Source organism: Mauremys mutica, chromosome 3 (genome assembly GCF_020497125.1).
Source record: "Mauremys mutica isolate MM-2020 ecotype Southern chromosome 3, ASM2049712v1, whole genome shotgun sequence".
NCBI lineage: Eukaryota > Metazoa > Chordata > Testudines > Geoemydidae > Mauremys > Mauremys mutica.
In genome coordinates, this window is record NC_059074.1 from 114,511,952 (window position 1) to 114,537,004 (window position 25,053).

At 41.3% G+C, this 25,053-nt stretch overlaps 1 protein-coding gene across 3 annotated transcripts in view; it reads left to right on the forward strand.

The window, feature by feature from the left end:
• Positions 1–25,053, forward strand: part of ESR1 (estrogen receptor 1) — a 285,513-nt gene that overhangs the window by 71,746 nt on the left and 188,714 nt on the right. Inside the window, exon 1 of one of the 3 annotated variants that reach the window (XM_045011672.1) lies at positions 139–160. The exons of the other annotated variants lie outside the window; for them this stretch is intronic. Coding sequence (XP_044867607.1) covers positions 154–160 — 7 coding nt within the window. The 5' untranslated portion in view covers positions 139–153. Of the gene's footprint in view, positions 1–138; positions 161–25,053 lie in introns of those variants that run through there. 3 annotated transcript variants of the gene reach the window in all.

Below are 25,053 nucleotides of genomic sequence, written 5' to 3' on the forward strand. Positions count from 1 at the left end.
ACTGCCACAGAACTTGTGGACTCCAACATTCCATCTGGTTCTTACAGGGCTCAGGGATGACTGAACCTGGTGGTATTCCAAACAAAAAGGGCTCTCCGCCATGCTTGTAGCTGTTTCCATCAGTTCACACTGAAAGATTTGTGTTGATAGTGAATGAGGGGTATGTGTTGCCATGGGGGACTATGTGTGTTTCAGGTTGGTTGTGTTGTGTGGGTGGTTTTGAAAAACTGTGGCACTTGCATGGATGCAAGTAATCACTCATCTGTGCAGTCTCTCTCCTACAAGCTATGAAATTGTTGCATGCAAATTAGCTGTAGTATAAGGCTGGTGATTGGTTGAGTTACTTCTGATACCACACTGGTCTTGGACTCTTGGCATGGCATGCTTGGCATTCCTTATGGTAGCTGTACACTGCATGGGTGTAATTTGTAAAGTCAAAATGATTGAAAGCTTAAAAATTGGACTGTAACAGTCTACCAAACCCAGTGATGAGTCAATCTGGTGATATTCTGATCAAAAAGAGCTCTCAGCCAAGCTATACAGACACGCTAGGCTTCAGAGTGACCTACAGAGTGACAATCCTGGAATCTTATTATATAGATTCCCTTGTTTGTGGGCTTTATGTTGCAAATTAATTTCAAATCTAGTATAGTAGTTTGTATATCAGTTCCATTTTAAAAATAAATAGAAGTTGAAAATTTGGCAGGGAAATGGCTGTGAGGGAGGAGAGGTGCATTTCAATGTTCTGTGAAATATAGCTTTTGGTTTGGATGAGTTAAAAGAGTTTGAAAATCATAATTTGTGCAAGAGCAGTAGTCTTTAAAAGAACATTCGTACTCTTTTCAGCTGTCTTCCTCCAACAGTTTGAAAGAAAGTGCTGCACTGCGCATGTATGCACAGCTAGTTTAGTATCGTAGTAAGAATACAGGAAATCCTGCATTCTTCATTTAAGCATGACCTCAGTGAAGGAAGTAGGCACTCCAAGGTTCCTGGAAAGCTCTTACCCCCTTCACATACATTTTCCATGTTAAATGGTGGAATCTGATGCCACTGGCAACTTTAAAAGGCCAGATTCTCAGCTCGTGTGGATCAGTCTAGCTCCACTGAAGTCATTTAGGATCTGGTCCAAATGTGCAAGCTGCATGAAGTTTTCAATGTAGTGGCAACACACCTAGTTTCAAGAGAACTAATAAAAGTGTTTTTATTATTTTTAATATTTTCTTCAGAAAAAATACAACAAAACCCTAGGAAATTTAATTAAAAATAAAATAAAAAGCAAGTCAGAAGAAATATTGAGGTCACAAAGAGGAGCACTCACAAGTGAAGAAATGCCAACCTTACATTGTTTGCACAAATGCTTGCACAACCTTAACTTTGCTATCTTCCTCACAAGTGAGGAAATGCCAGACTTACAGTGTTTGCACAAATGCTTACACAACCTTAACTTTGCTACTTTCTCTGACTGTATTATGAGACAAACCTAATTCATTAGGTCTGGCCAATCTCTGCTCAGCACCGAACCTTGGGGAGGGAGGGCAAAGGTGGCTGTATGCAATATTTATTCCTCTCTTTCTTTTCCTGGAACTAGCAAAGGATTAGTTCAGCCTCTGGTGAAAATTAGAGCAACCCCAGGTCTCCTCTTATTTGCTCCCAGCTGCAATGGCCCCCAAAGAGCTGTTCTGGCAGCCAGGGATCTACAGGAGTTCCTGCAAGGACTTCTTCCCGCAACTATGCTGTTGATGTGCTCTACACTGGGGAATTCAAGGGTGGGTTATGTAGGGCTGGCTACACAAGCCATTGGGAGATTTGCAAGGAGAATCTTCAGCTGGGTACATAAGCCAGCTTTAACTCTGCTTTGTGTGTGTGGAGCAGATTCCAAAGGGGCTACTCACATGAGTAAGTAACGCATGTGTATAAGCATTGGCAGAACAGCGGTTCTAAGTTTCACATCATCTAGACTAGTTGATTTGTGTATGTTTAAATTTCCATGGATTTTTACCTACTCTTTATCAACAGCTAATTTGGTAGTCTTCCTCATTTCCTAATTATTCAAACTACTTTTTGTTTGTTAAAGATAGATTTTTAAAAGTTTAGTATCTCAGCCATTTTTGAGTCATTAATTTTCTCATTTATTATTAGGAGTATTTTATCTCTAATACTTTCCCCACTAAATATTTATTAAAACCCTCTTTGTTCCTTTAATTCTTTTGGCTAGCATCACTTCATTGTGCTCTTTTGCTGTATTTTTTTCTCTCTGCAAGGTTTACTTTACCAGCTGTTTATGTTGGACTGCGTCTCTACTTTTCTATTAACAGTACAGGGGTTTTCTTCAACCTCAGATCTTAGAGCAGTCTCTTTCCTTGTTACTTGTATTCTTCTTTTTCAGGGGAATTGTACTCTTTTGTGACTTAATTATGATATCTTCTTGGATTTCCCATACTTGTTTTCCACTGATGGGTTTGAATACGTCCTTCTATCAGACTTTACTTTCTAGGGGACTGCTTCTGTAACACTTATTAACACAAGTAGTCTTTACTCACACAGTTAGTTCCATTGGACAATTAGGACTATACTCATGAGAAAAGGTTTCAGGATTGGGCTCTAGTTTTAATATTTCCCCCAAATTTGCCTTTCTGAAATGTATTCCCCTGGAACACATTTTGCGGTCACATTCCTTCCTATGCTGAATTCAAATATCTTGTGATGAATGGTTCCAAGCTTCTCTGTTACTCTCATATTGTCAATGCTTTCCTCTCTGTTGGTAAGAAGTGGATGCAGGATAGGTTCTCCGGTAGTTTGACTGACGTGATAATTCTTTCACACAGTGGCAGTTAGCTGATAAGCCTCCAAAGTCCATACTGTTGAATCACATTCATAAGTTACTCCAAAACATTGACAGAAGCTTGGGAATGAAAAGTTAACACTGTTATTCTGTCTTTAACTCATGAAAAGAAGAGGCCATGGTTTGAGTTAAGGAAAGAATTGAGTATTGACCACCAATTTAAATTTTACTGCATTTTGACATTTTAAAGTCAAAACATATAAATGTTATTTTAAAAACCAAATTACTTGATATCTTATTTAAGAGAACATCTTTATTGAAGATAATAATCTGCTTATTACTCATCCAAGAGACAAGAGCATCTTAGAAAATACTTAATGAGCTAAATTTTTTTAGGTGGAAAGACCCATTCAGTGCGTATTTTAAAATGCTGTCTTTTGCAATTGATGCGGGAGAGGGGTGAGTAAAAAAATCTTTTTGCCATTTGTACAGGATTTTCTATCAGAAGTCCGAATAAATCCTGCACAGGAAGGAAGATATTAAGGTTCCAAATCAACAGTCATGTCAGTTTCTAAATCTGTGGACAGCACTGCCTTCTGAGGGTGGAAATACTGAAGGTTTTGAGGGGAAGGCGTGATCGATACACAAGGATAGCCCCTCTGCTGGAAAAGCACAGAGACACATCATTTCATGCTGCTAGGGAGCATATTCTTAAAGATGGGGAAACTATTGTAGTAAATATGGGAAACTATTGTAGTAAATATTATTCTTTCTCTGGTTCTCTTTGTGACCATATTATGCAGGCATGTTGTTTTTACTCTGATTTTACCATTTTCTCATAAGTGGCATCAGCAGAAAGAACTCATGACCTGGTCTGAAAACACAAATCTCTACCACTTGAGCTAAAATTAAAGAAGCTCCATTGTCTATCCATTGGAGAAAGACTTATATCATTTTGGGGGGCCTGCAACATGATCAAAAAAAGTTTGAAAATCCCTTATGTGAACTCAAAAACTTCAAAACCACACATGCTCTGAAGAACTACACACATAATGGTTTGATACTGAATTGCTTCTGTAGTTTCAGTAGGCTTTATTGCAACGTATTTTGGTATTCCAGACAGTAGAATACATACTGCAAAGCACACAACAAAACGTGAGATGAGCGGTAATAATCAACACCTACGGCTGCTGTGAGCTTAAAAGGATTCCTATTAACTGAGCAAGTTTGAGACATGGCAGATTGCTTTAGTATAGTATCAATTCTTGGGTATGAAGGAACTTTTTTAGCACTGAGAACAAAGACTGTGACCTTCACTTTCTTACTTGCCCAGTGGTGGATAAAATTTAAGAGTCTTCCCAAGGAATTTTTAGAAGATAATAAAGGCAAATTGAAGACAAATTTGATTAAATAACTCTCAAGTATTCCACTGAAAACCAGCCAGTATTCTGGCCAACTATTTACATCTTTACTCATTAGTGAATTTTAGGTCTGTGAAATAGTAAGCCAGACCTTTTTCACTTGGTGGCCAATTCCATACATTCTGAAGTCTTTCCCTTGCATGTAAGCTCATCCAAAATGACTTGAGGGATAGAAGCAAGGTTTTGGGAACATTTAGATATGAAAGTCTAACAAACTCTAACTGCATATGTCAAGTATCGGGGGTAGCCGTGTTAGTCTGTATCCACAAAAACAACAAGGAGTCCAGTGGCACCTTAAAGACTAACAGATTTATTTGGACATAAGCTTTCGTGGGTAAAAAACCTCACTTCTTCAGAAGAAGTGAGCGTTTTTTTAAACCCACAAAAGCTTATGTCCAAATAAATCTGTTATTCTTTAAGGTGCCACTGGACTCCTTATTGTTTTAACTGCATATGGACCCCCAATTTCAATCAGTTCAAATAACTGAACTAGTGTCATTTCTAATTGCAGTGACTGTTACGTTGAATGCCTCTTCATTTGCATTGGAAGCAATTGCTGTGTCATCATACTGACCTCCATCATAAATATCAGAGATCCAAGATTATTTGGCATGTGAGGGAGCTGTCTTGCCTGAGGAAATCTCCATTTTTGCTCACTGGTGGAGCTACTACTTGTAATCTACAAGGGATTTGGTTCAAGTCATCTAAGCCACTGTGGTGTGCAGGGTATATACACAATTACATTCAGCAATTGCATTGGGGACTCTATATTAGTAATAATAATTAGTTGGTTGTCTGACCCAGTGTCTATCCACTGGTTAGCAAACCAAACAACATCTTTATTCCTGTTCTAAAAAAGAACATGAAGTCTTCAGTATTCTGCTGATATCCAACTGTTCTCCATCTTGCCTAATTTACCTAGTATCTGGTTGAGACTGGAACATGGTATGAAATATCCACACCCTTTAGCAATGTAGTTAAGCTGACCTAAAGTTGGCATAGACAGCATTACGTCAGTGGAATATTTCTTCCAATCTACCGCCTTTCAGGGAAGTGGATTAAGTATGCCTACAAGAGAACCCCACCTGGTAATGTAGAGAGTGTCTGCTGCTGAGCTGTTGTAGCATTTCAAATGTAGACAAGACCAGATTGGTAAATTTAGGAAAGCAATGGTCTGATACTATGGAGACATTACTGGTCCCTTTGAGGATGTGCAACTATCATCTGTCACTTGACTTAATGTGTGTCTTTTTAGATCCCCAGCTGCTGTGAGATGATCAGATAGCAGATGTGATTAGACTTTCTTTTTTCTATCTGCTTCTGGTTTGAATGCAGCATCTGCAATGTTATCCATTCCTTTAATCTTGAGGTGACACATTACTGCAATGTGCTTCACATGGGGCTATGCTTTAAATCCTTTTGGAAATTGAAACTGGTGCACAATGTGGGACACCTATTTATTAGACAACGTATTTCACTAGGATCATGTAACAGGTGGGGACTCACCCCCGCGGCGCCTCCTGCTGGTGACTCTGGGAATTAGCTCTATTCCAGCACTGGAGCGCCCTCTGCAGGCTGGACCTGGTGCCCTTTTACATGGGGGTGCTGCTCCCTGGCAGTAACCCCTTTCTCTCTGGGTCTCCCCTCTAAGGGAATCCCCACCCTCTATCCCCACCTTGCCTTAGTATAAGGCTACTGCCAGTCATTGTCTAGCCCCACACTCTGGGGCAGACTGCAGTATCAGCCTACTCATCACTGGCAAAGAAGGTTTGGACCTGCTGCCTTGGCCTACCCCTGGGCTGCCCTCTGCAACCCCCAGTACCTGTTGCCCTATGCTAGGCCGCAGCCTGGGGCTTTCCAGGCTGGAGCTCCCCAGCTCCTCAGCCTTTCCCCAGCCCTGCTCCACTTAGGTACTTTGTCTGCAGCCAGGCCCTTCTTCCTCTTCAGGGAGAGGAAGACTGTCTGTTTTTCTGGCTTCCCTGGCCTTTTATAGGGCCAGCTGTGGCCTGATTGAGGCGTGGCCCCAGCTGCAGCCACTCCCCCAATCAACCCAGCCTAAAAGCTGCTTTCTTGAGCCTTGGCTCCTTCCCAGGGCTGTTTTTAAACCCCTTCAGGGCCAGAGCAGGGGTCCACCCTGCTACAGATCACTTTACACCAGTCCTACATGATCTTCATCAGCTGATTGTTCATTTCTGAATTTTGTTTAAGTTGTTATTGGTCTATAAAAGCTTCCTTGAGAGATTGCAACTGCAGCAATATCAAAACCAGGAGAGATGCAGTCAGTAGAGACACTTGAACTGGAGTCCCTTCAAAGAGGAAGTTGCTGGCAAGATGTTCTTTACGAAGGCCCAGTGACTTTAGAACAGGGGTCGGCAACCTTTCAGAAGTGATGTACCGAGTCTTCATTTATTCACTTTAATTTAAGGTTTTGCGTGCTAGTAAGACATTTTGACGTTTTTAGAAGGTCTCTTTCTATAAGTCTATAATATATAACTAAACTATTGTTGTATGTGAAGTAAATAAGGTTTTAAAAATGTTTAAGAAGCTTCATTTAAAATTAAATTAAAATGCAGAGCCCCCCGGACCGGTGGAGTGCTACTGAAAATCAGCTCATGTGCCGCCTTCGGCACACGGGCCATAGGTTGCCTACCTCTGCTTTAGAACTTACTCCTCACACCCGATCTGAAATACCCTAAAAGTCAACTCATTTAGGTTATGTTGCAAGGCCCATCTTTTTTCTTAAGCTTTTGGGAAAGGGTGAAAGGCTGGAAGGGTGAGGCGTTTTCAAGGCTTTTTTTAAAATATAAGCTGTGGGTAAACTGTTTGATTTATTATTTTTATTGTATGATTTGTGGTTTTAAATGTGTTAAAGAACCCACAGACTGGGTTGATACCTTTTTAATGTATCAAAGCAGAAATAAATGAAGTATTATGGAGGCAGTGTTAGCTTTGTTTCTAAATCATTGTGTTGGCACAAGATACCTTAACAATGTTTTAATAAGGCCAGTTGTTTGCTAAATATATATTTTTTTAAATGGAAGTATCTGTTAAAAGAAAAATATGTAAGAGCAAATAGACATGTTTTGTCATCTTTGTGTAAAGTGTAAGTGTCACCTAGCATGCCTTTAGGAAAGTAGATCTGTTCTGCTTCCCTTTATGGTCCTCTAACACTGAGAGCTTATGAAACAGCATTTCTTGTGGGCCAAGAGATGCTATAGTGTAGCCACTGATATTGGCATATAAGGGAAATAAAAAATGAATGAGTTTATCCCCTCATAGTGAGCACTTGAAGGTAATTCAGTCATTTGGCTTTGCCTGCAATTCAGATGCTGCTACTAGGGAATCTTTTATCTGAAGTATCTACATCTTTTGATTCAGCCTCATAAATTTTAAGGAGTGAGTGGGAAATCCTGTCATGAAATCAACTGCTGATCTCAGTATGGTGCTAGCGTAGTCAAATAAATGGGGCAAACGAATAATAATTTGTAGTGGAATCTTTTAATAAGATGTAGGGCTCTATTGTGTACCCCTCACTGAAGTTAGTGAACGCTTACTCACAGGAATAGTCAAACTGATTTTACTGGGATTATTTGCATAAGTGTTCAACAATGAATACTATAATGTTTATGGTTAGTTTGTCCTGTAGGTGAAATGTTTTTAGTAGCGAAAACAGCTACTCCATCTACCCACTGCTTGGATTCTGCATACATTTCTGTTTTGTGACAGAGTGCAGATTTCTAAGGCACATTAATAATTGTAGGTGCTTATTACCACTTCACAATAAAGGCAAAATACATATTTTTGCCATTTAAAGTACAACAACAAGCAATGAGGCCAGAAATACCTAACAGGAAGAAATAGGTTAAGCCAAAAATGGACCTTGGCTGCCATTTTTGTGTAAAGAGTCACTGTACTGTGAAATTGATTTGTGATGGAAAGTGAAAATTCTGTATGCTGGAAACTTTTGGCTCATGGGTCCAGATCTTGCAATATGCTGTGGTGGAACAGACAAACCCTTCCCCCGTACTCCCAAGTCAACAAGGGGTTAAATAACTCTGGGAGTCACAATCAACCCCAATCTGCTGAACCTGTGTGTCATGTCAGGCCTGTGGAGGAACTCAGCCCATTTGGGGTGTCACTCTGAAACAAGAGCAGCTATAGTTCCTAAACCAGGAAACCTGGTTATGTGCTGAAGGCCTTAACAAGCTTTGCTGTCTCTGTACAGGTTAGCGATAGACACACACCAAACCTCCAAGTCCTCTGAGCCTCCCTCTGGAATGCTCAGCCCCTGTTCAACTGAACAGTCACAGAACATTCAGCTTTGCTATCCCCAAAGGAACAGTATATGCCAGCTTGCAAGATTCAACTCAGGATCACCACTCTAATTAACACCTAGCACTTATATACAGTGAAAACAAGAACAAGTTTATTATCAAAGAACAGAGATTCAAGTGATAGAAAGTAAGAATTCTGGAAACAAATGGTTACATATAAAACAAAATCATAATATGCATTCTAGAGACTAACAGGGCATTCCTGTATCTTCTACAAGATAGCTTACCCCAGGTCCTTTCCCCTACTTTTTCAACACGTTTGGCTGAGATCCCTTCTTGCAAGATCAAATGTGTCAGTGGCTTGTCCTCACAGTTTGAAGTAATACCAGAGTGTGTCTCTCTGCACCCTCAGGTATGCCAGACCAGACCTCTGTTGTTCACCTGAAAATAGGGTCTCACCCACTCTGTGCACTTCTTCCTGCTTATAAGGAAATTAACTCTCCACAAGCTCTTCATTAACATTTGACTCAGTATGCTAATAGACTTATGTTGTATGACACGCTATACATAATGGTCCACTACAGTGATAAGTGTCTCCCTTCTTCTGTCTGAAAAAGTTTGTCTCAAGATACCCTATCTTTGAATGAGCTGCTTTTAACTACTGACCCAGGGAACATATTTTTTAGTGTATATACGTAATTCCTCACATATTTTCTGTACATACATCTCACAATGATTATGATGACCAGTGTAACACATGCTTTCAGAAGAGGCCATACATGACCCCTTTTAGTGAACCTAAAGCATCCCTTACCCTAGGTAAGAACATAATAATGACCATACTGGTCAGAGCAATGGTCCATCCAGCCCAGTATCCTGTCTTCCAAAGCGGCCAATGTCAGGTGCTTCAGAGGGAATGAACAGGGTAATCATCAAGTGATACATTCCCTGATGTCCAGTCCCAGCTTCTGGCAAACAGAGGCTAGGGACACTTCAGAGCGTGGTTTTGTATCCCTGCTCATCCTGGCTAATAGCCATTGATGGACCTATCCTTCATGAACTGATCTAGTTCCTTTTGAACCCTGTTATAGTCTTGGCCTTCACAATATCCTCTGGCAATGAGTTCCACAGGTTGACTGTGCGTTGTGTGTTTGTTTTAAACCTGCTGCCTATTAATTTCATTTGGTTACCCTTAGTTCTTGAGAAGGAGTAAATAGCATTTCCTTATTTACTTTCTCCACACCAGTCATGATGTACTTTTGTGACCTCTGCCAGTTGACATCAAGAGGTCCTTGGATCACACTGTGAAACTATTTCCTTTTGTTTGGACCATTTTATATCTTCCCAGAAGTGGGCAGACTCATTAAGAGGTACAGCCAGAGGGCTATACCCCAGGACCAGACCACAGTGCTGCCCTCAGCAAGGGAATGATGTATGAGGTAAGCAAGGTGCCTGCCTTTACCCCAAGGGGGTGATCTCAAGACATAAACTTCAACAAGTGGAGAAGGGGGGCAGGCATCCCAGCCCTGTAATAGACTGAAAGTTAATACATATGAAGAGATGTAGACAAATGCAGCATGAATTCAGAACAGTGGTTGAAATGGTTAGCTGAGAACTACCCACAGCAAGCAGTGCAGCAGCAGCAGTTTCAACCACAATTATTGTAGCAGTGTGGAACACAGCAGCAGTTTCAGACTGCCCAGCAGCAGCAGCTGTTACGTGAACTGGTGACCCAGCAGAAAGATCAATGACAACAACTGGTACAGCCACTAATGGGGTGGGGTTACAGCTACTGGGAACAGCCAGGGGCCACCATTGCTCATGAAACTTACAAAGATGAGTCTGGATAACAACTCCAAGGTATTTCTGATTACCTTTGAATGGGTGGTGATGGTGACACAATGGGCACCAGAACACTGGGCCCTTGTACTGTACCACTACCTGACTGGCCTAGCCCTGGCTATCAGAGGCTAAACTCCATGGCTGTACAGGATTATTCATTAGTTTAGGTGGCTGTCCTGAATTTTCTGGACATTAGTGAGGAGCTGCACTGCAGTTGCTTCTGTGTGGAAAAATACCCCCTGGGAGTCTGGTCATGAATAGTGGCTCAAAAACAGAGACCATAACTAACAGTGGTTATGGCCTAAAGAGCAGACTGGAGCACAAATGGCAGATTTGATCCTGGTAGGAACATTTTTACGAATACGCCCCACGGTGGGGATGAGATTGAGTACTGAGACACCACTTGGGGATATTATCAGAAGTAGTACAATTCAACTAGCTGAATGCATATACTACCACATCAAAACAATCCCAGGACAATGAGTTAGATACCTCAGCCCCTACCCTGGAAGATCCAGGGTGTGGTTCAGGAGGAACTATGGGCCATGCTCGATTTGGGGGTAGTCAAAGAGTCTCAGAGTGACTGGTGTAGCCCTATCATTCTTATTCCCAAGTCCAGCTCAACACACTTTTGTATAGATTTTCGGAAAGTGAATGCAATTTCAAAATTAAATGCATATCCTATGTTGCACGTATAAGAATTACTAGAACATTTAAGATCTGCCAAATATATCAGCACCTTGGACCTTCCAAAAGGTTATTGGCAGATCCTAGTGTCATCACAATCTTGGGAGAAAACAGTCATCTTGTCATGTTTAGGACTCTTCCAGTTCTGTATGATACACTTTGGCCTGCACAGAACAACAGCAATGTTTCAGCAATTAATGGATCAAATTCAGGCCCATCATCAGTATGCCGCTGCATATTTAAATGATTGTCATATATGATGGAGATTGAGATACTTGCCTGTGTCAGATCTGAGCAGTCCTCCAATCTTTGGCTGAGGCTGGCCATATGGCAAGTTTGGCCAAGAGTAAGATCACTAATTGAGAAGACCTTGGATCTACCATGGGGGAAGGCAATTTAGACTGCTGGTTAACAAGGTACAGGTTTTATTGATGTGTCCCATACCTCACACAAAGAGGCAGGTGAGATGTTCTTCAGCCTGGCTGAATGCGACCGGCAATTTATACCTGGTTTTGCTACCATTTCGCAGCCCCTCTCAGAGATCTAATAAAGGATGGTAGCCTGAAAGATCCAATAGACCAGTGGTTCTCAAACTTTTGTACTGGTGACCCCTTTCACATAACAAGCATCTGAGTGTGACCTCCCAATAAATTAAAAACATTTTTTTATATATTTAACACCATTATAAATGCTGGAGGCAAAGCGGGGTTTGGGCTGGAGGCTGACAGCTCGTGACCTCCAACCCTCAGTTTGAGAACCCCTGCAATAGACTGAGGCTTCTGGGGAAGCCTTTAAAATGATTATGCAAGAACCAGTCCCTTTTAACACAAACTTTACAAAAACATTTATCCTGCAAACAGTTACTTCTGATGCCTGCCTGGGGCGGGTCTTTCTCAGAGAGTGAACAATGAGGAATATCTTGTCCTATATCTAAGTCAAAAGAGTTTTCCCAGAGTGATAAAAAGAAGCTCTATGGTCAAATGGGCTATAGACGTTCTCAGATGTTATTTGTTGGGTAATCCTTTTTTTCTCATTACTGATCATGCTCCACTGGAGTGGCTGAATAGGATGAAGGGAATGAATTCCCGCATCCTATATTGGTATTTATCTCTCCAGCCCTATAACTTTCAAGTTCAACTCTGCACAGGAAAGGTATGCAGCAACCCAGACTTCTTATGAGAAGTGGGTGAGTCAGGCTCAGACATTGAGACCACCCCCAGCCCCCGCCCCCCCGCTCCCAGTAAAAAGGGGGTTAAAAACTGTTGTGGTCACAATCAGCCCCAACATGCCACACCTGAACAGCCTAGGGATGGGCCTTGAAAGGGAGGAATTCTACACAGTTGGGCTGGCAGTCTGAAACAAAAAGAGCTAGAGTTCCCAGACCAGGGCACTGTGCTGAAGCGTGGCTTCAGAGCACTGCAGCCTGACCCCTCTGAGATAAGAAGACAGGCTTGTTTATTTCTTTTGTTGAAATCACCAGGACTAAGTCATAGCCTCTGGTTGGGTAGGTGGATGGGAGCTCAGACTTCCTGCGGAGTCTGCTGAAAAACTGCTTCCTTCCTTTGCATGAGGGAGGGATCTGGCTCCTCGTGGGCCATGAAACTATTTTCCTTTTCTTGGATTGTTTTATACCCCGGCCACCCTCCAGATGGAGTTGGACTAATTAAGAAATACAGGGCTATACCTCATACCCCAGGACTGGGCCACAGGACTGCTGTCACCCTGGGAACAATGGGGTAATTGAGGTGCCCACTTTCATCCCAAGGGAACAACCTCAAGATACAGTATTCAGCATATGGATACGCACAAAATCTGCCAGTGCCATTAGGCTTTAAAATATATTGAAGATTGAGAGCCAACTGATATTGTAAATCACCCAAATTGTGCCCACAAGACATTTCAGGTTTCAGACCAAACCCGGGCCCCCACATCTTACTTGAATATGTCACAAATATATTGCTATATTAAAAAAAACAAAACTAAATAGTACTGAAATATTAGGCAAGAATCAGATAGAGTAAAGCTAGCCACAACCTCTCCCTGCAACTGGCTCACTGGCAGTCCAAAACCAATAAAATTGATTTAAAGGACAAATCTGAGAAATCCACCTGCCCAAAAATAACTAATTCCAAGAAATGATATTCCAGAACCATAAACATGACTCTGTTGGGTAGGCCAACAGTATCAAACTTGATGGGGAAAAAATTACCCAAATCTCTTTCTATGGCTCTTGCTCATGTGAGTGGTTTAACTGACAGCAAGACTAATGACTACAGAATTGGGCCTCAATAAGGACAGTAATTCCTGCACCAACTGAAAACACTTTGTAACTGTATATTCCATGTTAGGGCCATACCAAACTAGAAGGGAACTTTTAATAGTTGTTTATATTCCAAGACATGAGCTACAATGTATGAGATTTTATAATGTGGGTGTTTGCCCAAATGTGATGTTGTGCAACAGATAGAGTGCTGTGCAGCATTTATCTACTATTTGGAATAACAAACTATTTTGCAATGATGGCTGATGAAAATATGAAAATCATTCAGTAATGAACAGCTATTCAAGTGATTCTTCAGCGTGGGTATAGGTTTGGGAATCTTTGAGTTCATGCTAGGGCTTTTTAAACTTCTTTAAATACACAAACTCTTAGCTTATGATGCTAGAAGCAAAGAACAGTCACTCTTGCTGCCTCGGCTTCAGTAATTGCTGAGCATAGGCTTACATTGGTGATATTAACTTGAGTGGATAGTTTAATATAGTAATGTTCCAAAATACGTACATGATAAAAAATAAATCCTATGCTTTGAATGATGAAGATATTACTCTGAATAATTTGTCCTCTAGTTCTTATTAATGTGAGGCATTTTTGAAAACAGCCCTAAATTTCACTGCAGAAGTTGTAAGTGAAAGAATGTTACCAGAGGTTGTAAGTATTAGCAACTGTACATGCAAATGCCCCTAGCAATAGGAGACTTGTTGCTCAAGCAGTTTTGATGAACTTCTTCAACAGTTTACATTGCAAAATAGCCATTGCACTAAGTTATTGACGATAGCTGTCTACTTCAGAAAGAACTCCATCTTGTTGCAGAAAACAATGAACATGGTAGAAAAACAAATAAAGAAATGAGAATGCTGAAATAATAAATAACTTTGACCTTTTTTTTGGCACCCAGTAATGTCCTTTGATCTTCTCTGACTTGAACAAGCAAACATCTGCCAAGAAAGAGCAACTGTTACTGCATCACTGAGGTCCTATTTGTTCCGCTTGAGAGATGACAATGCATTTTTATCTTTCTACAGCAGCATAGAGACAACCTAGAAAACTTGAAGTAACCATCCAGCAATGCCAGGTTTTTGCTAGCCTGCTTGGTGGCTTGATGATTGGATGATGTGTTGTTGACTGTTGAAGCATTCTGTGGATGATGGTGACAGCCCTTCATGACACTTATGGTGCTTGGAAAGCGCTTGAAGATAGGGGGTTTTTTGGTCAAGAACTGAAGTCTTACCATACCCATAACGTATGTAGTGAGGCTTCATAGTTAGTGTTTCTGGTGTGTCAGGGTGAGAACCTCGATTTCCTTCCACAATTACAATTTACTAATGCTAATCCTAAACCCCTTGTATTTTCTATTACCAATTGTCTGATAGCTTGACACAAGGATTTTTTTACAGGGGTAAAGTAGTTACTTTTATTAAATGAACACAGCCCCATGATGGAAGTGTGAGATCCTGCCACATTATCACGTCTGTCTGTATGTGTGACGTAGTAATGCATTGTTTTCTGTGTTTTTATTTGTTGGTCTTATAATGTCTAGACCTACGTTTACATTCGGTAGGTACCTATTGTTGTATATGTGTACAGTACTTGGCACAGTGGGCCACCAGTTCCTGATTAGGGACTGTAGGTGCTACTATAGTGCAAATAATAATTGGAACAGAAATTTTTCAGGCAGGACCTTTTTTGTACCAGCCCCAGTGGGCATAACTGTAGATTCATTAAGGATTCATTAAGGATTTCAGTTTTAAGACTGAATAGCTTCCCGAAAGTAAGGAGTAGACCTTATGTCCGAGGTACAGAGTTTTGGAGAGTGGTTAGCAAAGAGTGAAATATTACTTCCATGGCTGCCAGTTTTGACTGCTGCAATAGCTGAAGATCAGAGAGTGAGGGAGAGAGTTCAGGCCCTGATCCAGCAGAGCACTTAAACACATATTTAACTGTAAGCTCACAGCTAGTCCCATTAAGTCAGTGACCCATGCCTAGTAAAGCACAGCCTTGTTTAGTTTCTCTTGCAAGTTCTGATGGTACATTATATTAGTCAATACTGTCACTGTTAAATTTTGGAAAAAATGTATTGTGGTATTAGAAAATTTCTTATAAAGTTGTATGTTTATATCCACCAGTGCCTGCAGCTATTTACTAGTTTGGAGCTGTCTAATAGCTTCTTAGATTGCATTTAAACTAATGTCATTCTTTAAATTTGTGGTATGTTTTTTTGTTAATTTGGGGAATTGTATCTTCTGCAGGAATTTTTTGATGTCAGTATGACTCTTCTTCAGGAGTTCACATCTGTGTAGATATCAGACAGGTAGCCGTGTTAGTCTGGATCTGTAAAAGCAGCAAAGAGTCCTGTGCCACCTTATAGACTAACAGATGTGTAGAGAATTTCAGGAATATTTTATTAATTGAAGATAGCACTTTATAAATAATGCACTATACTTGAGTTATGTTATAATAGCTTTTTGATGTTGGAGTTTATATAAATTGGCCAGCATTTTGCCAGATTTGGTCCCAAATTTGAATAGTTTCTGTTTCTTATAAATTTCTATTATTTTTTTTCAGATAAGGGAATGCCCAGTTCCTTTTTAGCATGAGTTACCTGTTACAAGTGGTTAGAGTCAACATTCTAATAGCTTTCTTGTTTATTCACTTGTTTTAGGAAATCCCTCTTGATTCTGGAAGTATGGGCTATTGTAATTCCATGCAATTCCATTGTGTGGAAAATAATTTTAGGGTGTTAATTAAAAAAATATTAGGTTTGTGAAATAATAAACATGACAAAATAGGGACTGTCTAAAGTTAAGTAAGAAATGTCCTATGTGGTGGGAGTCTCTTAGGTCTTTAGTGCCTGTCCAATGGCCACTGAAAAGACTCCTACTGATTTCAGTGAGCTTTAAATCAGGCACTAAATCACCTATTCAGAAGTAGGTAACAGTGTAATCAGAGATTATTATGAGGCCTATTGCTGAACCTGCACATCTCTTGGTAATTTATTCCAAGTGTCAATCACCTTCTCTGTTAAAAAATTGTGCTTATGTCTAATTTGAATTTGTCTGGCATTAATTTCCAGACATTAGTTCTTGTTAGGCCTTTACCTACAAGAATGAAGAGCCATTTCCTCCCCGATAAAATAAACAGATTGGGCTCAATTAGTCTCTTGTTGTAAGGCACTGTTTTCCTGTCTCAAATAATTTTTGTGATTCTTCTCTGCAACTTTTCTAAATTTTCAGCATCCTTTTTAAGAGGTTGATGCCAGAACTGGACACACTATTCCAATATTTGTCTCACCAGTGCCATATACAATGGTAAAAATTAAATCCTTACTCCTTCTTACTGCTGCCAGTTTACACATCCAAGGATCACATTGGCCCTTTTTGCCACAGCATCGCAGCTGGAGCTCATGTTCAATTGCTTTTTCACTATGACCCCTAAATCCTTTTCAGAGTCACTGCTTTCCAGGATACAGTCTCCCATTTTGTAGGTATGGTCTGTATTCTTTGTTCCCAGATGTATGATCTACATTTGGTTGTATTAAATGCAGTGGACCCAGTTTACCAAGCAATCCAGATTTCTCTGTATGACTGCCGTTTCTTCATCATTATTTACCACTCTTCCAATCTTTGTGTGATCCACAGATTTTATTAGCAGTCATTTAATATTTACTTCCAGATAATTGTAAAAATATTGAATGGTGTCAAGCCTAAATCTGATCCCAGCAGAAACACTGAAGGTGCTCCTATTCAATAATGACTCCCCATTATCAGCTACATTTTGAGGTCTGTTAGTTAGCAAGTTCTCACTCCATGTAATATGCTTTTTTTATATTATATAGTGATAGTTTCTTAATCAGAATATTCTGAAATACTAAGTCAAATGCCTTACAAAAGTCTAAGTATATTATAGTTGCATAGTTACCGTTATCAACCAAATTTATAATCTCATCAAAAATGAAATCGTGTGTTTGGCAAGATCTATTTTCCATAAAACTGAGTTGATTGCATTAACTATATTCCTTCCTTTAATTCTTTATTGATTGCCTCTTGTCAGCTTTTCTATTACTTTGTCCTGGATTGATGTGAGGTTAGCCAATCTATAATTAACCAGGTCATTCTGTTTTCCCTTTTTGAATATTGGCACCACATTAGCTCTCTCCTAGTCTTCTTGAATTTCCCTGGTATTCCAAGATTTATTAAAAATTAACATCAGTGTGCCAGAAATCTGATCAGCCAATTCTTTTATGGCTGCAAATTATCTCAGCTTGTTAATTTAAAAATGTTTACCCTAGTAGATGCTGTTTAACATCCTCATTTGTTACTAAAGGACTGGAAAATATGTCGTTATCCACATGTAATACAAGCACATCATCCTGCTTCTTTCCAAATACAGAACAGAAATATTTATTGAACACTTCTGCCTTTTCTGCATCATTTTTAACAATTTTACCATCTCCATCTAGTATTGGGTCTAAATCACTATTAAAATTTCTTTTGTTTCTGATATACTAAAAAAAAATTCCGTCGTATGGTCCTGAGCCCTTCCAGCTGTGGAGTTTTCACTGATGACTTTAACTTCCCTTATCAATTTCCTATATTTAATATCTCTTAATTTATCTTGCTTATTATCTACTTCTACTTTAAATGTCTTTATTTGTCAACACCAGGGCTGTCAGCAAAAGAGGAGTTTAGCTGGATTTCATTTATTGAAAGAGAGAATTATGTAGTATTTCAGGAGGCCAATCCATTGTCTGGTATTTCATAGTAATTTCCACCTTATATGTTGATATCTATTGAAAATAAATCTAAGTCAGTCTATATCTCAGTTGATTTTTTTAAAGTACATATACTGTCAATATTGACCTTATTCACATTTAAGAGTTCCAATATTACAGCATCAATCTCTATAGGTGTTTACAATGTAAATAACTTTTTAAAAAAAGTGCTGCTTTGATGTGATGTGAATGACATACAGAATGTTTATCCTTCAAAATTTCCCACCAGTCATTTGTTCTCATTTCTTTTTAGGTGTGTTTCTTGCAAGTGGGCAATTTCAATTCTCTTTTTAAAAAAATGTCAGAGCATGTATATACATTATATGTGTGTGTATATATACACATAAATAATGTCAGTGTATCATTCTTATTATTTTATTAAAACCAAAAAAACTAAAAGAAATGTATGTGAAAAGATAATGATTAAGGTTGCAAAGTTCTAGCACTCAAAACTTTGGAATTGCCTAACTTGCCTGTGCAACCTTAGTTCAGCCTCCTTCTTGTGCGTATGCATTATGGTACAGTCTTTAATTACATGATTACAAATTATTTTTTCCACTGGACTTCTGCACAGTATGGATTCTGCCCACTCAATGAGTAGCTATTCAATATTTTGTTTTTTCATCATTGAACAATGTGTGAACAGTGCTGTGTTTACTGCACACTATTTAAACCCTGCTGCGAGGACAGACTTACTCATTTCCGTAAGGAATTGTTTATGGTGCTCTCATTATAGTCCAAAATCTCTGTGAGTGTAGTGACTTGTAATGGTTCCTCCCTGTCAGTGTCAGAAGGAGGCTGCTCCACCTTGCTACACCATCTAGCAGCTGAAAGGCAATCAACAGGGAATTAGCATGGTCAGGCTCAGCCCTCTGGGCCGGGCAGAGCAATTGCCAACACTTAGGCTCCCGCCCCACTGGACAGGGCAGCACAAAATCAGTCTATGGCCCAGCATCCTGGCTGGGGCAGAGCAAAAGTAGTCTAGGCGATTGCTTTACCTTTCCTGCTGAGTTTCCTTCACTACCCCTTTTGATCTAACTTTATGCATTCAGCCATGGTAGAAATCACACAGATACACTGAGGAGCATAAGACATTTATAAAAAATAATACAAATATTTCCCAGTTCTACACACATGCAATTAAAGATTGTATCAAAATCCATACATACAAAGGAGTGGATTAAGATCACATAGACAACTTTAATCCTAGCATTTCCTAATTTTTGAGTGCATAACTGTGCAATTTTAATAATGTTCTTTGAACATGTTTTTAAAATGTAATTTCCTAGGTTTTTAAACAAGCAAAGTGAAAAACAGATTCCAACTGGTGGCATCATATTGACACCGAACTGGTTCATCAGCAGGGTTGGAATCTTTAGATCCACTGCACAGACCTCTAACTGGAGCATATGGAGTAACTGACAGCAATAATAGCAGTGCTTAATTTGTGCCATGGCTTATCTCTAAGCTTGGCAGTTCGTAGCCCCAGCACCTCTGGTTTGGCTGCGTCAGTTATGAAAGTGAATGAGATGCTGGGGTTCAAGCAATTTTTTTCATTACAAATTAAGCACTAAATTATAGGTCATAGTCGTCTGTGGGAAACAGCATTATAGGGGGATGAAACACACTTTGTCAGTAGGTTTCACAGACATTTGCAGACAGCAGAAAAATAGTGAGATTCAGGACTCTTGGGTGCTCTAGTGGGTACAGACTCTTGCCTATTCCCACCAAGTCTGACTCCTTCTGCCCCATCCTCTCCAACCTCTCCTTGTCCCAATTCTGTCTTTTCCCTATGCCAACTCCTTGTCCCTGTCCCATTCTCCACTCCACAGACTTCTCATTGCAGTCCTAGTCTCCTTGCTTAGCCAATCCTAATGTCTTTCTCAGGGCTCATTGTCTGAATCCCAATCTCCTCCCCAACTCCCAATCTCTCCCAATCCCCAACCCAGTCTTGGTCTCCTTGACCAGCCAGTCCCATTTCCCCCATCCCAGCTCCTCATCCAATTTGTCTCTCCCCTTTCCCTCCCATCCAGACTCCCTTCCTAGACTCCTAATCCAATCTGTCTCCCCACTCCCTTAGACTCCTCACTAGCTCCTTGTAACAGTCTTTCTGCCCAGCCAGTTCAATTTCTGTCTATGCACCTCAGCTCCATGTCAGATCTCTCTCTTCTCCCACCTCAGGGCCAGCCTTACAGGTAGTCAAGGGGGGTGGCGTGGCCAAGAGGCAAGGAGCGGTGCGGGCCTGGGGTGTGAGACTGCAGAAAGGAGCTTGGGGCAATGGGCAGGGGAGGCTTCGGGGTCAAGGGTCGATGTGGAGTGGGGAGCCCAGGGAGGCAGCAGGAGCTATGTGGGATAGATGGGGAGCCTGGGGAGGCAGTGGTAGTCAGAGGTGATGGGGAGGCAATGGGGGCCCAGGGGCTCCAAAAAAATAAGTTCACTCTGGGCGTAATTTTCTTTAAGGCCATTCCTGGCCTGCTCCAGTTGCCCCCACTGGGCCTTAGGCCCAGCCTCCCTGTCCAGCCAGTCCCAGTCTCCCCCCAGGTCTCAATCTCCTTGCCCAATCAATCCTAGTATTCCCCTCCAACTCCCATTCTCAGTCTCACCACACTACTTATCCCAATCTAGTCCTTTCCCTTGCCACGGGTCAGGCTTTTGTCCCCTTGGCATTTGAATCAGGGGCCTTCTGCCTCCACACTCTCTGAATTCAGCAGGGGTGCACAGAGAGACAGGCTCCCTGTTCTTAATTCCAGTGCTCTGGCTTATCCCAGCCCAAAACAGCTGGGAGCAGCAATTATAGGTAAAGTCCTTCTGAGCCCCTGTAGTCCCAAGCTGGAACATGCTCAGTCCATCTGTGGTGATGGCACATAAGCAGGCCAATCATATGCAGCAGCTGTGAGGGGATGCAGCATGCTCACGTGCTCTATGGGGATGGTGAATGTGCAATCTGGTTAACACTAGCAGTTGTGGGAAGCTTGAGGATGCTCAATGAGTATAGAACCTTCATAGATTTAAACTTTTGAAGAAGTCTCTACTGAACATGTGTGAACTGTGATTTTTTTCAAAGGCTCTTGGCCAAATTTGGGTGGATTTTCGTGAGAGTGGCAAAAGACTCATCCCTGACACAAAGGCCTGTGAGTCTTGCATGTAATTTTTATTTGATTGGGTCCTAAATGCCCTGGATGTTCCAAGTGCAGAACTTAAGATCACTCTCACCCTGTAATATTCTGAATATAATAAAAGTAACATGGTACCATGATAAGTGCTAAAAACATTGTATACAATAGGCTGCCATCCACTATAGAAGCAAGCGTCAGGATTTTCCGAAAACTACCATGTTTAAAATAATAAAAATTAGGCAGCTTAATGTCTAATATATATATGTTGACTTTAAAAATTATTTAAAAATAATTGTTCCTGTATTCTCTATTTTTGTTTGGGCTGCTTGGTCAGATTTTTTTTTCACGAAAAATTAAGCCACCATATTTAATTATATAAACCAATCCAAAATGTGTGTAAAACTAGGGATCTTAAGACCAAGCCTTTTGGCACCATCCCTATTTGTAGTATGTTACTGGGAAACTGCAGATTACATATGCCCTTCATATCAACATATGAACATACAAACATTATAAGCCCCGCATAATATATTGAAGAGCTTATCTCTTTGCTGATGATGTAAGCAGACCCTGAGCATACTTCAGGGCTTCATCTGGTGATGTGAAGGTTTTATGTTCTTTTCTGGTGAAGATTTATAAAACAGATAGATGGTGCTGTATCTCTAGCCATCTAGCTTGAGGAGCTTCCTCACTGCTCGAAGGGCTGCATGATTTCTCTGCAATGCAACAGAAGAATCTTGGGAAAACATGGTGTTCTTGCTGTTATATGCAACAGATTCTTCTTTAATTGCAGCATCTAAAACAATTTCTCTCTTAATAGTGGTGGGAACCAAACTAATAAAGTTTATGGTCTTTCATGGTCAGCAGACTTAAAAGCAAATGTGCAGTGTACTCTTTCAATTCTGAATTTGCCATATTTTGTTGGAATTCTTAATAAAATTGAAAGTCAGGATTAAAAAAACCAAAATAGGATTCCTTGAAGATACTGACATGCCTAAACCTATAATCTGAATATTTTTCATATAACTACTGTTTTCACTTTCATCTTGTACCTCAAGCTGTTATAGTTTTCCAGAGACAGAAATACAACTGGCTGAAAGTTGAGATTTCTGGTTCACATGAAATATTTTGAAACATGGAAATTTCTCATGAACTTAAAATAAAAAAAAATTGTTTTGGAAATATGGACATGGTGTTTCTGAAAGGAAATATGCTCCCTGGGATCATGGCAGCTGCTGACTGAAACTGAAATTCTTGTCAGTTTCAGTCAGAAGCTGCCTAGGCACCAGGGCAGCCCAGCGGCGTGGACTGCTCTGCTCTGGGGACCCCTGAGTTTCCAGACTTCCAGGGTTGCTGGCTCCCTGGGCTGTCCTGGAGTTGTGAACCCTGGAAACACATCCCAGAATGCTCCAGACTCCCACCTCTGCAGCAGGGAGCCAGGAAGTCCTAATAGCCCTGTGAGCCCTAGCTTGAATTGGGGTTCAGGCTTTTCAGGCTCCCAGCTCCATGGCAGGGAGCACTGGCATGGTGGCGCTGCCCTGGAGTCAGACCCTGTAAACTCTGGGCTTCCAAACCCTGGGGCAGTCCATATGATGAGTCTGCCTCTGAGCTGTGGACCCTGGAATCCTGGGCTTCCCAGCACCCCACCAGGCGAGCAAGCAGGGAACCAAGCAAGTTTGTTGAATCTAGCTTATTTTCACAAGACATTTTGGGTTTGACAAACTGGCATTTTTGTTGGAAATGACCAGCTCTAGCTGGGAGTCTGTCTTCATATTCATGCTGTTGGTTTTTTCCCCCATAAGCATACCTTGCTGCTCTGCCACTTCCTGTTGCTCAGGCAGGTCTTTTCATTTAGTAGAAAACTTCTCCAGGGTAGAATGCAAAGAGGATTGGAAACCCTGAAACTTCATTTCCAATATTATGGTAGAGTTCTATGTCATTTCTACCACAGTTCTGGCTTCCATTGGATCTTTTCCCCCCGTCTTCTGTTGCTTGTGCTAATTCCCAGAAATGGCCCAGTGTTTCTGCTATTGTAAAATTCTAATTTGGTTTGGTATCTTCTTTTTTATTGGATCAGTGGGGAAAAGGAGCCAAAACTTAGTGTGAATGCAGCTGTTAGTTAGATCTGCATCATGTGACCATTTGAAACTAGGTTTTCACCAAAGGAGTCAGAAGAACTGTAGGAACTACAAACCAACTGGTTGCATCAGTGCCCTAAAATTAATAGGGAATGCCTATCAGTATAAGAAAAAGAACCTGTACATTCTGAAGCTGAGAGATCCATGAATTGTAAACAATGTTCATTTAACCATAGAATTATGATGGTTAGTGCATTATCTATTTAGTTTTTATTTAGTGCCCTTCCAAGTGCAGCTTTGAAGTGTCCCAAAATAGCAAGTATTTAGTTTGGGATTTTAAAAGTACAGCAGAAGATTTAGCCACATATTTTCCAATAACATTAATAAAATACATATATCTAGGTCTTGTAGACTGCTTTCAGAATCTCAGTGTAAAAGAGCAAAGACTCGCCATGGCGCCTCCTGCTGGTCATCTGGGAATTAGCGCTTTCCAGTGCTCATAGTGCCTCCTGGTGGCTGGTGTCTTGCCTGCCTCAGGCCCCCATGTCCCTCCTGGACTGGGTGCCCCTTACCCTGGGGTTCTGCCCCCCCAGCAGTCCCCACGCTCTGGATCTCCCCTCCCCGGGAACCCAGCCCAACCCTCTACACCCACCTTGCCTCAGTGGCTATTGCCAGTCATCATCTAGCCTCCTTTCGCTGGGGCAAACAGCAGTCTGTAATGGCCACTCATCATTGGCAAGGGTGTCAGACCAGCTGCCTCTGCCTATCCCCAGGCTACACCTCTGCAGCCCCAGTACCTCTTTAGGCCTTTAAAAAGGCCTCAGCCTGGGGAGTTGCCAGGCTGGAGCTCTCCTGCTCCTCTTGCTCTGCTCTGCTCTGCTCTGCTCTGCTTCTAGTACCCTGTGCTCCCAGGCAGCTAGGCCCTTCTCACTCTAGCCCTGGAGTGAGACCCACCCAGCTCCTCCCTTAGCCCTTCTTATAGGGCCAGCTGTGGCCTAATTGGGCATGGCCCCAGCTGTGGCTGCTTCCCCAATCAGCCTAGCTTTTTCTATCGGAGCGGGTAACTGCCCTGCTACACTCAGACATAGGCTTTTTGTCTCTATCACCATGAACGTCGGTGTGCGCGTGCGCAGATAGTTTCTGCTTTGGTTTATTTGTTGTGTGCTTGGCACACCTCAGTTGCAGAGACCTGGCCCTTCCTTCACAATGTCCCTCTGTTGCTATCGTCTCTTTCCTTACTTTCTTCATCCCTTTTTGGTCATAGGCATATTTGGAGATGGATCAAAGCCAGAACTATTTTTATCTGCACATTTCTAAACTTTGGGAATTTAGATAAAATCCAATCTACCCCTCACTGAGGTTCTGTAAATCTCATCCGCTGAAGTTTTGTAAAACCAAATTCTCTCTAGATTTTACGAGAGAGTGACCCAGTCTTGTCTTGTTAATATATGCTGTGTACATGCCAAGGGCACAACTGGAATTTTCCTAAGGAGGGGGCCCAGAGCTCTCATTCCCCTGCCTTGCACCCAGCCCCAAGCTCTCTCCCCTGCTGCTCCTTTATACCTAGTCCCGAGCTCACTCTCACTGCCTTTTCACTGAGACCTGTGCTCTCTCTCCACACACAGCTCCACACAGACTACCTTCCTGCTGCCCCACACCGATCCCCGGGTTTTCCCCAGGCATTACCCCACACCTAGTTTCAAACTCTCCCCTCTGCATTCACCCCCATGGTCATTCCTCTCCACATGCAGCCTCATGCTCTTTCCTTGATCGTGCCCCACACCCAGCTCTGAGCTCCCCACCC